The sequence below is a fragment of the Cotesia glomerata genome, linkage group LG3 (assembly GCF_020080835.1).
Source record: "Cotesia glomerata isolate CgM1 linkage group LG3, MPM_Cglom_v2.3, whole genome shotgun sequence".
In the NCBI taxonomy this organism is placed as follows: domain Eukaryota; kingdom Metazoa; phylum Arthropoda; class Insecta; order Hymenoptera; family Braconidae; genus Cotesia; species Cotesia glomerata.
This window is the reverse complement of record NC_058160.1, coordinates 520,702-533,305: the sequence shown is the minus strand read 5'-3', so window position 1 is coordinate 533,305 and position 12,604 is coordinate 520,702. Positions and strand designations below refer to the sequence as shown.

Here is a 12,604-nt window from a genome sequence, read left to right as displayed (position 1 = left end):
ATCTAAATTGGATGGTTTTTTTTTTTATAATCTGATCGTTGCTATTAGAAAAAATTTATTAAAAAAAAAAAAATTATTTTTTTGACAAATTAATTTGTTTGAAATTTTTAAACAATTTTATTTTTTAGCTGAAGAAATAATCTAAAAAATTAATTTTTTATCAGTATAAAAAAAGAATAAAATTGTATAAAAAAAATTAATTTAATCAATTTTTTTATCTATTTAAATCTAAAATAAAAAATCCCGAAGACGGAGTCATTAAAATTAAAAAAGCTCTTGAAAATAATAACAATTAATCTCAATTAAATCAGCAACGATCGGATTTTTTAAAATTACACTTTGTAATTAAAAACCTAGTAAAATTTATCGAGTACAATTAAATGAGTTAAAAAAAAAAAATAAATGATTGTTTATAAAATTTATTCCATTGGATCGCCAGTATTTTCAAATATCGTCGCATGTGGATTGCTTCCGACTGGCCAGAGAAAGCCTGCTCCGACGCTTCCTGGAGGTAGGTACGACGCACCTCCACTTAAACCCACCTAATAGACAATTAAAGATTCTCGTCTTGCTTAGAATAACTTATTACTCGGCGAGTGCTACACAGCTAAAACATGCAGTCTTGATATGAGCCAAAAAGTGCATAAATATTTATTAAATAATTAAATCCTGAGAGCTTTATAATAATAATAAAACAATATAAAATAAAGGAGATTGAAAAAAAAATTTATAAATAATTTATTACAACAAAATAAATATTAAATTAAATTTACAGGTACAAATTTCAATTAACAATAACTTTGTGTATTACAAAAAAAAAATAAACTCGTGTGAAGAGTGTAAATATATAAATAATAAAACTTAATTTAATCCCTGAGATACTTAATTCAGTAACTTAAATAATAAATATCTACACTATGTGTTTGTGTAACTAATATATAATTAACAATCAGGCTTATTGCATTCCCTCAAATTACAAATAATTAATAGAATGTATTATTTTTAAATTTTGATTTAATGATGAATATAATATGTGAAAATAAAATAATTTTAAATAAGCTAACGAAAGCTCCGCTCGATGATTCAACTAATTACTTATTTTTATCAAGGAGTTACCTGTTGACTCCAAAGCAATGTACGTTCAGCCAATTGGCAATCAGTCGCAAGTCTAGAGGGTAAACTAGTCCATCGCTCTTCTTCGCGCTCTCGCTCGCGATCAAATTCATCAGTGGTATCGTCATCCTGGACTTGGGACAAAGGAGGCAAAATTTGCTTGCGCTGGGCCAGCTTGTAGCTGTCTTGTCGAGGCACGTGCTCCCCGGTGACGTTGCTGCGCCTCGCCAGTGAGCTCGACGAGGATGAGGACACTTTGCCGTCCGCGGAGGACAATGGAGTCGGACTTACGCCACCGCGATGCCTGTGGTACATGTTCCTTTTTTGCTGTAGCATTCGCTGCTGCACCATCAGCTGCAAGTGCATGCTCGAATCCGCACGGATTTTAAACGGCTGCTGGCTCGGAGACGTTGAGCTTGGCCGGAGGTGCACCAGGTCTAGGTGACCTCGAGCTTTTCCTGAATCTAATAAATTTTTTTTTTTATATTGATATTGTTAATGAAAATTCCAAGATGTTGAAAATTTCAGACACTTGGTCATTTTTCTATAATAATTAACTAAAGTATTTTTTAAAAATTGTCCTTGTAATTTTTTAGAGCTTCTAAAAATAAAATTTTTTTTAATAAATTTTTTTTGTTATAATTTATTAGCTAAAAAAATTTTTTAAGTTATCAAAATGTCTCTTAATTTTAGTATCATAAAATTAGCACACTTGAAAATTTTTTTATTTTTTCTTTAATAATAAACTAGCTATAAAAAATTATTTAAAAAAATTGTATTTATAATTTTTCAGAGCTTTTAAAGATTAAATTTTTTAAATAAATTTTTTTTTGCTATAATTTATTAATTAAAAAATTTTTTTTCAATTACCAGATGTCTTAATTTCAGTATCAAAAAATTATGACATTAAAATTAGCAAATATTTGATAATTTTATTTTTCTTGAATAGTTAGCTAGCTATAGAAAATTAATTTAAAAAAATTGTGTTTGTTATTTTTTAGAGCTTCTAAAAATGAAATTTTTTTAAATAAATTTTTCTTGTTATAATTTATTAGCTAAAAAAATTTTTTAAATTATCAAATGTCTCTTAATTTTAGTATCATAAAATTATGACAATAAAATTAGCAATTAGACAATTTTTTTCATTTTTCTTTAATAATAAACTAGCTATAAAAAATTATTAAAAAAAAAAATTGTATTTATAATTTTTCAGAGCTTTTAAAGATTAAATTTTTAAAATAAATTTTTCTTGCTATAATTTATTAATAAAAAAATTATCAGGTGTATCTTAATTTCAGTATAATAAAATTACACTGTCATAATAATTAACCACCAAGTGTTGTATTAATTAATGAATACCTTGGATGCTTCGCTGCTTGGCAGGTCTCTCCGCGGAGTTATTCTGCTGTCCAAACAGCAGCCTGGGCCCACCATCAGACGCCCGTCTTCCTTGACCAGTCCTAGAGAGTCTTGCCGCAATCGGCGAGGGGCTTTTTGGCGGAGGCGGAGTGCAAGACGGTAGACTGCTTGTAAATCCGGTGATAGTCAAATCAGACGGACAGCCCGAGTCAAAACTAGACTCAAACAAGTCTGAGGAGGAGCTGCCCGCTCCAAAAATAGTCGCCCGACTCGGCGGATCAATAGGATCCAGGATATTGTCAAAGTGGTGATGTTGATAATCGCTCAGCCGGCGATTAACGATCTGACTGTCAATTCTCTGGCTAATGTCTTGATCCAAGCCCAGCCTGTGCTCCTGGAGTTTAATTTGAGCCTCTCTGAGCTCGTCTCCGCTCGGACCCTCTTCGAGATCGCCCTCAGCGCTGCAGCACCCTTCATCGGTCGATGAACTCGTTGAGCTGAATCTCTTGCCACTTCTGCCGTCATCTCTGGCTCTGTAATTATTTTATCGGAATATTTATTAAAATAATTATTCAAGTAAATAACTGGAGCGATTAATCAAGTGTTAAAATTAAAACGCATACAATTCTCTAGTCGTTAGTAGTTTTTATAAACCCAGTAACAGCTTCACCCTTTACCTAGTCTACAGAAAAAAAGTGTGTCCAAAAAGCATTGACCGTAGCAGTTCTAATAGGCAAGAGTTGTTATAAGCATTGATAAATAATAAATATTTAGTCAACAGTACAGGAAAAATTTTATTTTTTTTAATATACTCAGCAAACCCATAAGCTTCTTAGTTAATTTAATTTGGTTTTTTTTTTTTTAGTTTGTTTAACAGTAGGAGAGAAATAAAGAAGAAATAATATAAAAAAAAAATAAAAAAAAAAAAAGGGAAGCAGGTTAAAACCAAAAAATTACCAAAAAACTGATAATTGAACGGCTTTTGATCTTCCAATCCAGCCTAATCCAATAAAACGCCGGACGATCGGTGTCGTCCCGTAAGGTCAATCAATAATCATCGGCCAATTAAGCTATCGCTGTAAATAAAAATGATAAAATAGTTACGATGGAATTGAATATGACTCTGATATTTAAGTCGAAGAACGATTTGCGGACTCCGGTATTTTAGGCCGGATTGGAAGCTCCGCAAGTGATGATAACAATGATTTTTTAATGGTTTCTGTGTACGATAAATAACATATAATAATGTGACAGTGGTTAGTATGACTGTGTAGATAAACATATATACATTTATATATATTATTAATACTACAGTATAGATTATTATTGTATTGAGCAATGATATTTTTGACGTTGATGCTTACCTTGACTTAAACTTATCGTCTTTAGTCCGTGACACAGGCCACGCACCACTGCTGTTATTCGTTGGTATACTGCTGCTACGGTGTTGCTTCAGTCTCTCGAGCAACAAAAAGTATATGGCAGCGTGATGGTCGTAGCTGTTGTTTTTCAGTGACTAATAATTATTTTTATTATTAATTTTTATTATTTTGGCATATTTTTTTAACTCCTGACAGGTAAACAGTAATTTAGGAAAATTTATTTAGCAGAAATTTTATAATTTTTGTAACAAATAAATAATGGCAAAAAAAAATTGACGTGTAGAAATTTAATAAGTTAAAAATACAAATTTTTTTTACCAATATTTGTTTGTTAAAAAAATATTCCAGTAACTGCTAACTTTAATGTCATTTGAAATTTTACAGATTTTGTTCATATCAAATAATATTTTGATATTATTTAATTATCTCAAAATTATATATATATCTTTATTAATTATTGAAGCTTTAATTAAAAAAAAAAATTTTTTTGTAATATTTGATGAAAATTAATTTAACAAATTTTTCATAATTTAAAAAATTTTAGTCATAAATAATTGAAAAAAAAAATTTAAATGCAATTTTTAAAAAATAATTTTTTTTTTTAACAAATTTGTTAAAAAAAAAAAATTATAAAAAAATGAACTAGTTTTTTTGACCCTCATTGTGCTGTTAAATAAATAAAATTTAGATGTAAGCCTGTCAGGAGTTAAATAAAAAAATAAATCAGTCTTACATCTTTGGTACGAGATATATCAATTCCTAAACTATGCATAAGTCTCAATATTTGTTCATTAGGCTCCTGCAGAGCTGATGGTGTCGTGGTGATGATTGGACAGACGGAATCAGTAGTGCCAATGAGCCAACGATGCCTCTTTATTTGTGGAATTGTGTAACGTTTTGTTGGCTCCAAGACTAACATCTTGCGTATTAGGCTTTCGCAATCTATCGGAAATAAAATTTAAAAATTAATTCAACATTCACAAGTTCTATCCTATAAATTATCCAACCGTGTGGTTAATCGGTATGTATAATATTTACCAGTACTCATGAAATATGGAATCCTAAATCGCCCGCTCAGAACACGATCACGTAAAGATTGAAGCGTCGATCCGTCGAAGGGCAGCGCTCCGCAGACCAAAACATACAAGACGACTCCCAAACTCTGTTTGAATAATAAACGACCAATTAACCAATTAAAATTCGCCAATTGCCTGAGATAAATTTCCTAAATAAATATCAGACCTCGTGAATGATAAATTGAACTTACCCAGACGTCAATTTCAGGTCCAGCGTAATGTTTGCCGCGAAAGACTTCCGGCGCGGCATAAGGAGGGCTTCCGCACCACGTGCTAAGTCTCTCACCGGGTACAAATCGATTGCTGAACCCAAAGTCCGCTATTTTAACGTTCATGTGAGCGTCAAGTAATAAATTTTCCGCTTTTAAATCACGATGAGCCACCCCGGTATTGTGGCAATACTCAACCGCGGATAAAATTTGCGCAAATGTCGCACGTGCACGAGACTCTCCCATTCTGCCGTACCGAGCAATGTAGTCAAATATTTCTCCTTTGCTCGCGTACTCACACACCATATAAATCATGTTTTTAGTTTCCATAACTTGGTACAATTTAACAATGTGCGGGTGCTCCAGTTGCTTCATTATCTCCACTTCGCGGTAGACTTTCTCCAAGTTCGTCGAGTCCAGTTGTGTTTTATCGATTATTTTAATAGCTACCTGGTGACAAAAATATATATTTTATATTATTAATAAATATTATATTTAACGTCATAGTTATCTATAAATAATATATTTATTTACCTCAGTTTTGGTGATTCGATGCCGAGCCAATTTGACAACTGCAAAATTACCTTTACCAATCGTCCCCTCGATGTCATAAAAACCCACGCGGATTTGTTTTTTACCTTGTGTCCCTGCTGATTCCATTTTTGCTTTTATATTACTATTTATAATTTATTATTACTATTAATAATAATTTTATATTGGGAAACAATAAGTGTCTTGTTCAATCCTCTATTTCAGTCTTTCGTTTCACGTCGATAAATTAATTTGATCCTTTTTGTCGACGTTAAATTCACTTATCACCTGCAACAAAATTTATGTTTCTATTTAGTACAACTGAGACAAACATTAAATAAAATTATTAAATTGTATTATACTAAAATAAATTTTTAATAATTTCATAATTCCTAAAAATATTATTACTACACTGATAGAAGGATTTGTTTATAGTTAAAAATATTTATTAATATTTAACAAATCATTTATTAGAGACCACTTTTTAATCCTCAACAAATATTTCTTAGTATTTAAAAAGATTTATTAATATTCAATAAATGAATATCAGATTTATTAAATACAAACAAATATTTTTTTATATAAATAAATCCTTCTATCAGTGTATCAATTAATTAAATTATAATATAATTTTCTAACTATTTGAAAATTAATTTAAAATAAATATTTTTTAGTCTGGCGCCGGGTTTAAATTACAATAATAAAAATATTATATTTATAAACTAAGAATAATTAATCAGTCCTTCATCCCTAATTTCATATTATTACATTGACGACAGATTAAATGAATTGAGTTTAAAAGCGAATAATAAAAAAGAAAACGTATAAAAAACTAACAAAGATATAAATCGTACCGCGTGCGTCATTGCTTACGCAGGTCGCAAACCTTTTTCTATACAGATAACGAACAATTTTGCAGTAGGATGTTGACGACAATCATTAACGACAATGAATTATAACATTATATTATTTTTAAAAATTATTTTTAAACAACCACGTTAATAAAAAGCATAGGACCTGGAAGAAGAAAAATATTTGAACAATAAATTATTACACAACCACAACAACAAAGATAATTAGCGATTGTTGTAATAAAAAAACGGTCAACTGTTAATTAACTTAAAAATTCTGTAAGGAAAATGTACAGAGTAATTAAAAAGTCGCCATAGTGCCTCTAGGTGTCAATTACTTTCACGTATCGCCCAGTACAGCGTAGCCGGGTCGATAGAAGGCGAAGGACCTGATGAATGCACTGCCAGTTACTACCACTTTCTTCAACGTAGCACCCTTACGTGTTTTCTTAAAACTTCCTTGTTCCACCCCTTCTTCCACGGCTCTTATCTCATTTTATTATCATCATTATTCTTCTTGTTCTTCATAAATATATCTATATGTATGTATATTGTGTATCCCGAACTTTCTGGCTCTGTCGCTGCTAAAAAAGAACCCTAGATCCCTAGAACTAGAACTTCTATCAGACCAGACTGTCCAGACATTTTAGTAAATCATTAAATAATTATTAAAAGCAAGTACTTAAAATCCTAACACAATAATAATTATTAATCTTCAGTGAAAAACAAACTTTAATTCTTAAAACCAACCCAATAAAGTATGAAACTGAATTTAATCGACATCTAACAATTTTTAGATTTTTATAACAATTAAATTACAATGAAAAATATTTAGGAAAAAAAATTCACAAGTAGAAATTTCAGAAAATTATTAGTGCAAATTTTTTGAAATGTTTTTTATTAAAATTGATTAATTATATAAATTCAAGTTATAGAAAAAAATTAAAAAAAAATTTTTTCATTTGTTAAAAACTTGAAAAACTATAAGTGCAATTTTTTAAAAATATTTTTTAGTTATAATTTAATAAATTAAGCAAAATAAAAAAATAAAAAATGTCAGCTAACTTTATTTTCATAATGTCTGCTAATTTCAGTATCATAATAAAGTCTTATAAATTAAAGCTGGTGATTAAACAAGCATTCTACCAATTAATATAGAAATTTTTTCTACTAGATAATAATTACTTAACATTAACAAGTAAACACTAATTAAATGAGTTTATTTTTCAATGTAACAATCAATGGAATTTTTTTCTTCTTTAAATAATAAATGATCTGATATCTCACCTGAAAAGTAGCCGGCCATCTACGTCGGCATTTTTTATTTAATATAAACAAATATTCTTCTTAAAGGTAATATTATTTTTAATTTAACAAAAAATTTTCTGTAACGACACCCCGTAAACTCGACATGTCACTACGAGATACACCTTACGAGCACGACGGTTCGATACCGACTAACAGACGGCCATATTGCAACCCCCAAGTATGCCCCTTGGCGCTACTATACATATACATATATTTATATATATATATATACATACGTGACAGTACACCTATATATCATTAAAATATATAGTTATGAGTGTATTAACCAACAATTTCTCTACTTGTCGTCATTGCACTCTACTCCCTTCCTCTTTTCTTCTCTTTCTGTCATTTCTTCTCTGTCTCTCGATGAGAGTGACAGCCGCCAGGATGACAATCTAGTCTCCAGTTTGCAAACCTGTTTTACATGCATTTGCGGCTCTCAGTACTTGTACCTGAAGAATAACAATAACAATAGTAATTAAAGAAGAAGAAGAAGAAATAACAGTTTGAGAAGAAAGTACTTACATTTATGAACCCATTAATGAATACAAGCAAAGCGTAATCTAGAGTAGTTACAGACTTACGTATTATCTTTTACAGCAGTTGACGTCAATGTTCTTCTCCCGTCTCATTTAATTGCCGTAAGTTGCAAATATACCCTTGACTTACTCGTGCAAATTGACCGTCAGGAAACCTCAAGGTAAGTTGTTTAGTTGTTTTTTTTTTTTTTTTTTTATTAAAATTCATTTAGCAGATATTTAATAATTATAATAATTTTTATGAAAATAAAGTTAGCCGACATCTAAAAAATTTTATGATTTTTTTTATTAAAGAATTATTACAAAAAAATAAAAAAAAAAATTTTTCATTTGTTAAAAACTTCAAAAACTATAAGTGAAATTTTTTAAAAATATTTTTTAGTTATAGTTTAATAAATTAAGCAAAATAAAAAAATCAAAAATGTCGGCTAACTTTATTATTATATAATATTTTTTTTAATTTTGAAATTTTAAAGAATAAAAAATTCCATTTTTTTTAAATAAATTTGTTAAAAAAAAATTAAAAAATTTCCAACACTGCTAATTTTAATGAAAATTAATTTAGCAGATATTAATGAAAATTAAATTAGCTGACATCTAAAAATTTTTATAATTTTTTTTTATTGAAAAAATGATTACAAAAAAAATAAAAAAAATAAATTTCACTTGTAAAAAACTTTAAAAACTGTAAGTGTATTTTAAAAAAATATTTTTTTGTTCTAATTTAATTATTAAAAAAAAATTAAAATCGTCGGCTAACTTTAGTATTATAGATATTAAATAATTTTTAGAAACTTTGTTAATAAATTATGGCAAAAAAAAATAAGAAAAAAAATTGATATATAAAAATTAAAAATGCAATTTTTTAAAAATAATTTAATTGTTAAATAAAATTAAAAATTTTTCAAGTGACAGCTAACTTTAATGTCATTGTTTTTTATTTTACATTATTGCAGGAAATATATCCAGAGATAAAGATAAACCAGATTGTATCTTCAATTGTAATTTATAACTCTTTGTCCTGGCGTCCTGTCAGGGTTTTCCTGAAAGATGTTATTAATTAATTAATTCCAATTGGCAAATAAATCCTTGAGTCAAGAAACTCTGGTTATCAAGAGAATAATAATAATAATAATAAAAAATAAATGATATGTAAGTATGTATAGATACAAAGGTATTAAATTATTTAAGCATTTATATTGAGAGTCTTATGATTCTTTTCTTTCTCTCTGATAGCCGGTGTATTTTCGGCCTCGAGCCAACTTTATGTTTTATAGCGTACAACGTGCGTCATTATTAAAGAAATAGTCGAGGTCACTGAGATTCAAACTTATCGCGTTACACTTTGCCGGTATTTGATAAATTCTTCTATCTCCTTAAATTATTTTATCTTTGACATTTGCATCTGACCTGATAAATATAAATGCTAATTAAAAATGCATTTTTCGGTGGTAAAAAAAAAAATCATTTACTTTTATTAGTTTTTTAGGTGAGAAGAGGCTTAATAAAAGAAGAACACAGATCAGTGGGTGGGAAACACAGGTATATCATCTACAATATAAGTAATTATGTGTGTATTAATTTTAAAAAGGGGAGATCACGTGTTACTTTGCTACGGACCTGCTTGACGTCACTCTATGACGTCAATTCATCGTCTTCTATTCGTAGTCGTTGATCTGTGTGGGTATACTCCAATTCTAAATTTTCTACTACTATTATATCTACTTTAATATATACATACATACCATTTATGTAGTTTGTTGATATACTTTTATGTATATATACTTTCGTCAGTTATCATTACTCCTACGAGTACTTGTATTATGTCGCACCTAGACGTAAGTACGTAAGTACTCATCTGTACTTTTCGGTCGGACAGGCGTAAATTAATATAACCATATATTAACAAACTCATAAAAATAATTTACTGATATCAACAGACATTTTTTTATTTTTATTTCAATGACATTAAAGTTGACAATTTTTTAATTTTATTTAAACAAAATAAATTTTTTTTTTTTAATTTCGTCAATTTTTTTTGTCATTTATTTTTGATAAGATTCTTAAAATTATTAAATATATATACTAAATTATTTTTCATAATAACGTTTTTAACTTTTTTTTTATTTATTAAATTGGAACAAAAAAATATTTATTTTTTTGTATTAAAACTTTCAATAAAAAAATATTTTTTTAATTTAAATTTTTCAAAAATTTTTTTTTTTAATTTCTACGTCAATTTTTTTTGTCATAATTTATTTGTTTCAAAATTATTAAATATATATACTAAATTATTTTTCATAATAACGTTTTTAATTTTTTTTTTATTTATTAAATTGGAGGAAAAAAATATTTTTTTTTTGGTATGAAAATTTTCAATAAAAAAATTTTTTTAATTAAAAAATTTTTCAGTCACTTTATTATTTAATTTTATTTAACAAATAAATTAGTTCAGAAAAATTATTGTAATAAAATTGCAATTTTCTAAATAACAATAAAGTTAGTCGACGTTTTTAATTTTTTGATTTTTTTTCATTTATTTAATTAGAACTAAAAAATATTTTTTTTTAATTCTACTTACGGATTTTTAAGTTTTTTATGAATGAAAATTTTTTTTTTTATTTTTTCAATAAAAAAAATTCTAAAACTTTTTAGATGTCTGTTAATTTTATTTTCATATTTACTAACATAGATAAAAATTACAAAGCTATTAAAATTAGCTAAGAATAACTGAGTTAATGTAATTAATAGCCAGAGAATGAGGAAACAATTAAATAATTGATGATAATTGAATAATTCATAATACCTTCGATTACGTGGGATCTAACGTTGGACCTTCAGGTCTCTATCTACTTATTACTAGACTATTCACGCGATCGAGAACCTTGAGTTGCCATCGCGAAATACCCAATGATTACCATCACATTGACAAAAGCTTTAAAATATAAATATAATAAAGAAATGCCAAACGTCGCTTTGTTCTTTATCAATTTAGTAATTATTTATTTAATGACTGGCTTATGCTTTTATCTTTATAATAGTTGAGTAATTATTTTTCCCGCTTATCATTGACATTATTTAAACAATATTTAAATGTCAAGAAAATTTCTGTAATAAAATAATTTTTTCTTTTATCTTTAGATATTTTTAATTGATAATTAAATTGTAAGTAACACATCAATGATTTTTTATTTATTTTTCTGTGCAGAGAAATAGAAGGAGGGAGATCAGCTGACAGACACGTGTCAGTCAGACAGATAGTGTTTTTTCCTTAAGCTGACTACTAACAACATCTTACATCTCACTTATCCAGTTATTAATCAACTAAAATAAATTACTTTAAGAAGTTAGCAAACAGCGCAATTATGTCTAACGATCCCTTGCTTCCGTACTATGCCAAAGGAACAATTGTCAAAGGATTTGGCCGAGGCTCCAAAGCACTTGGAATACCTACAGGTAATCTATTTGGTTAAACGGATCATTAACCTCTATTAAATATCTTGTTTAAATGTTTTAATTATAATTTTTTATGTTTGTATGTTTAAATTAGCTAATTTTCCTGAAGATGTTGTTGCTCAGTTGCCGGAAGGATTTAATACCGGTATTTATTACGGTTGGGCGGCCCTTGAGGGTGAAATATATAAAATGGTTATGAGCATAGGGTGGAATCCATTCTATCAGAATGAAAAAAAATCAATGGTAATTAACTAATTATAAATAACTAAATATAAAATTTATTTATACTGTAATTAATCAATTTTTTCTTTTTTTTTCAAGGAGGTTCATCTTCTTCATAAGTTTTCTAACGACTTACATGGTAGAGAGCTAAAAATTGTTATCACGGGATTTATACGACCAGAAACTAGCTTTGACTCTGTTGGTAAGTGTACTATTTATACATTCATACAATTTATAATTATTTTTAATTGAACTAATAATTTATTTTTTATTGAATTTTTAGAAGCTTTAATCGCTGCGATAAATAATGATATTAAGATTGCGGATCAACGATTGGAAGATCCCAAGATGATTGAATTAAAATCGACCCTTTTGACTAATTGTTAACGAAGGGTAGATATTTAATATAATTTATATAATATTTATAAGTATTAAAGGACCACTATTATATTTTATATTAAAATATTTATAAAAAATTAATATTTATTTATTATTATTATTATTTTTATTTTAGAGTAAGAAAATACGTATACATTGTAAAAAAAAAAATTGTTG

The 12,604-nt window shown here is 27.7% G+C and overlaps 2 protein-coding genes across 10 annotated transcripts; one reads left to right on the top strand and one right to left on the bottom strand.

Moving 5' to 3' along the window:
- Positions 1-263: 263 nt before the first annotated feature.
- On the bottom strand, positions 264-8,251 carry LOC123261127 (serine/threonine-protein kinase SIK2-like). 3 transcript variants are annotated; one of them, XM_044722626.1, is made up of 9 exons: positions 8,117-8,251; positions 5,674-5,958; positions 5,122-5,589; positions 4,893-5,016; positions 4,588-4,796; positions 3,837-3,988; positions 2,473-3,005; positions 1,117-1,577; positions 264-542 (listed from the first exon to the last, which is right to left on the bottom strand). In XM_044722626.1, the coding sequence occupies exons 2-9, from the start codon at positions 5,797-5,799 to the stop codon at positions 420-422; spliced, it is 2,196 nt and encodes a 731-aa protein (XP_044578561.1). In that variant the 5' UTR covers positions 5,800-5,958; positions 8,117-8,251; the 3' UTR covers positions 264-419. The 3 variants fall into 3 exon arrangements, with proteins under 3 accessions (XP_044578561.1, XP_044578560.1, XP_044578563.1); XM_044722625.1 differs by lacking the exon at positions 8,117-8,251 and adding an exon at positions 7,809-7,992; XM_044722628.1 differs by lacking the exon at positions 8,117-8,251 and adding an exon at positions 6,525-6,613.
- Positions 8,252-8,420: 169 nt separating this feature from the next.
- LOC123261128 (riboflavin kinase) lies at positions 8,421-12,507 on the top strand. Of its 7 annotated transcripts, none has more exons than XM_044722632.1 (7): positions 8,421-8,532; positions 9,328-9,523; positions 9,861-9,913; positions 11,580-11,827; positions 11,922-12,070; positions 12,149-12,251; positions 12,333-12,507. In XM_044722632.1, exons 4-7 carry the CDS (start codon positions 11,737-11,739, stop codon positions 12,434-12,436), a joined length of 447 nt encoding a protein of 148 aa, XP_044578567.1. In that variant the 5' UTR covers positions 8,421-8,532; positions 9,328-9,523; positions 9,861-9,913; positions 11,580-11,736; the 3' UTR covers positions 12,437-12,507. The 7 variants fall into 7 exon arrangements, with proteins under 7 accessions (XP_044578567.1, XP_044578565.1, XP_044578566.1 ...); XM_044722630.1 differs by having other exon boundaries at positions 9,861-10,051; XM_044722631.1 differs by having other exon boundaries at positions 9,853-9,913.
- Positions 12,508-12,604: the final 97 nt, after the last annotated feature.

Excerpts from the sequence above, each read along its gene's own strand:
- LOC123261127 (XM_044722626.1), bottom strand. The coding sequence starts at position 5,799 with ATGGAATCAGCAGGGACACAAGGTAAAAAACAAATCCGCGTGGGTTTT. Across the intron at positions 3,006-3,836 it reads GACGATAAGTTTAAGTCAAG|AGCCAGAGATGACGGCAGAA; the intron begins GTAAGCATCAAC and ends AAATAATTACAG. Across the intron at positions 543-1,116 it reads CATTGCTTTGGAGTCAACAG|GTGGGTTTAAGTGGAGGTGC; the intron begins GTAACTCCTTGA and ends ATTGTCTATTAG.
- LOC123261128 (XM_044722632.1), top strand. The coding sequence starts at position 11,737 with ATGTCTAACGATCCCTTGCTTCCGTACTATGCCAAAGGAACAATTGTC. Across the intron at positions 11,828-11,921 it reads AGCACTTGGAATACCTACAG|CTAATTTTCCTGAAGATGTT; the intron begins GTAATCTATTTG and ends TGTTTAAATTAG. Across the intron at positions 12,071-12,148 it reads AGAATGAAAAAAAATCAATG|GAGGTTCATCTTCTTCATAA; the intron begins GTAATTAACTAA and ends TTTTTTTTCAAG.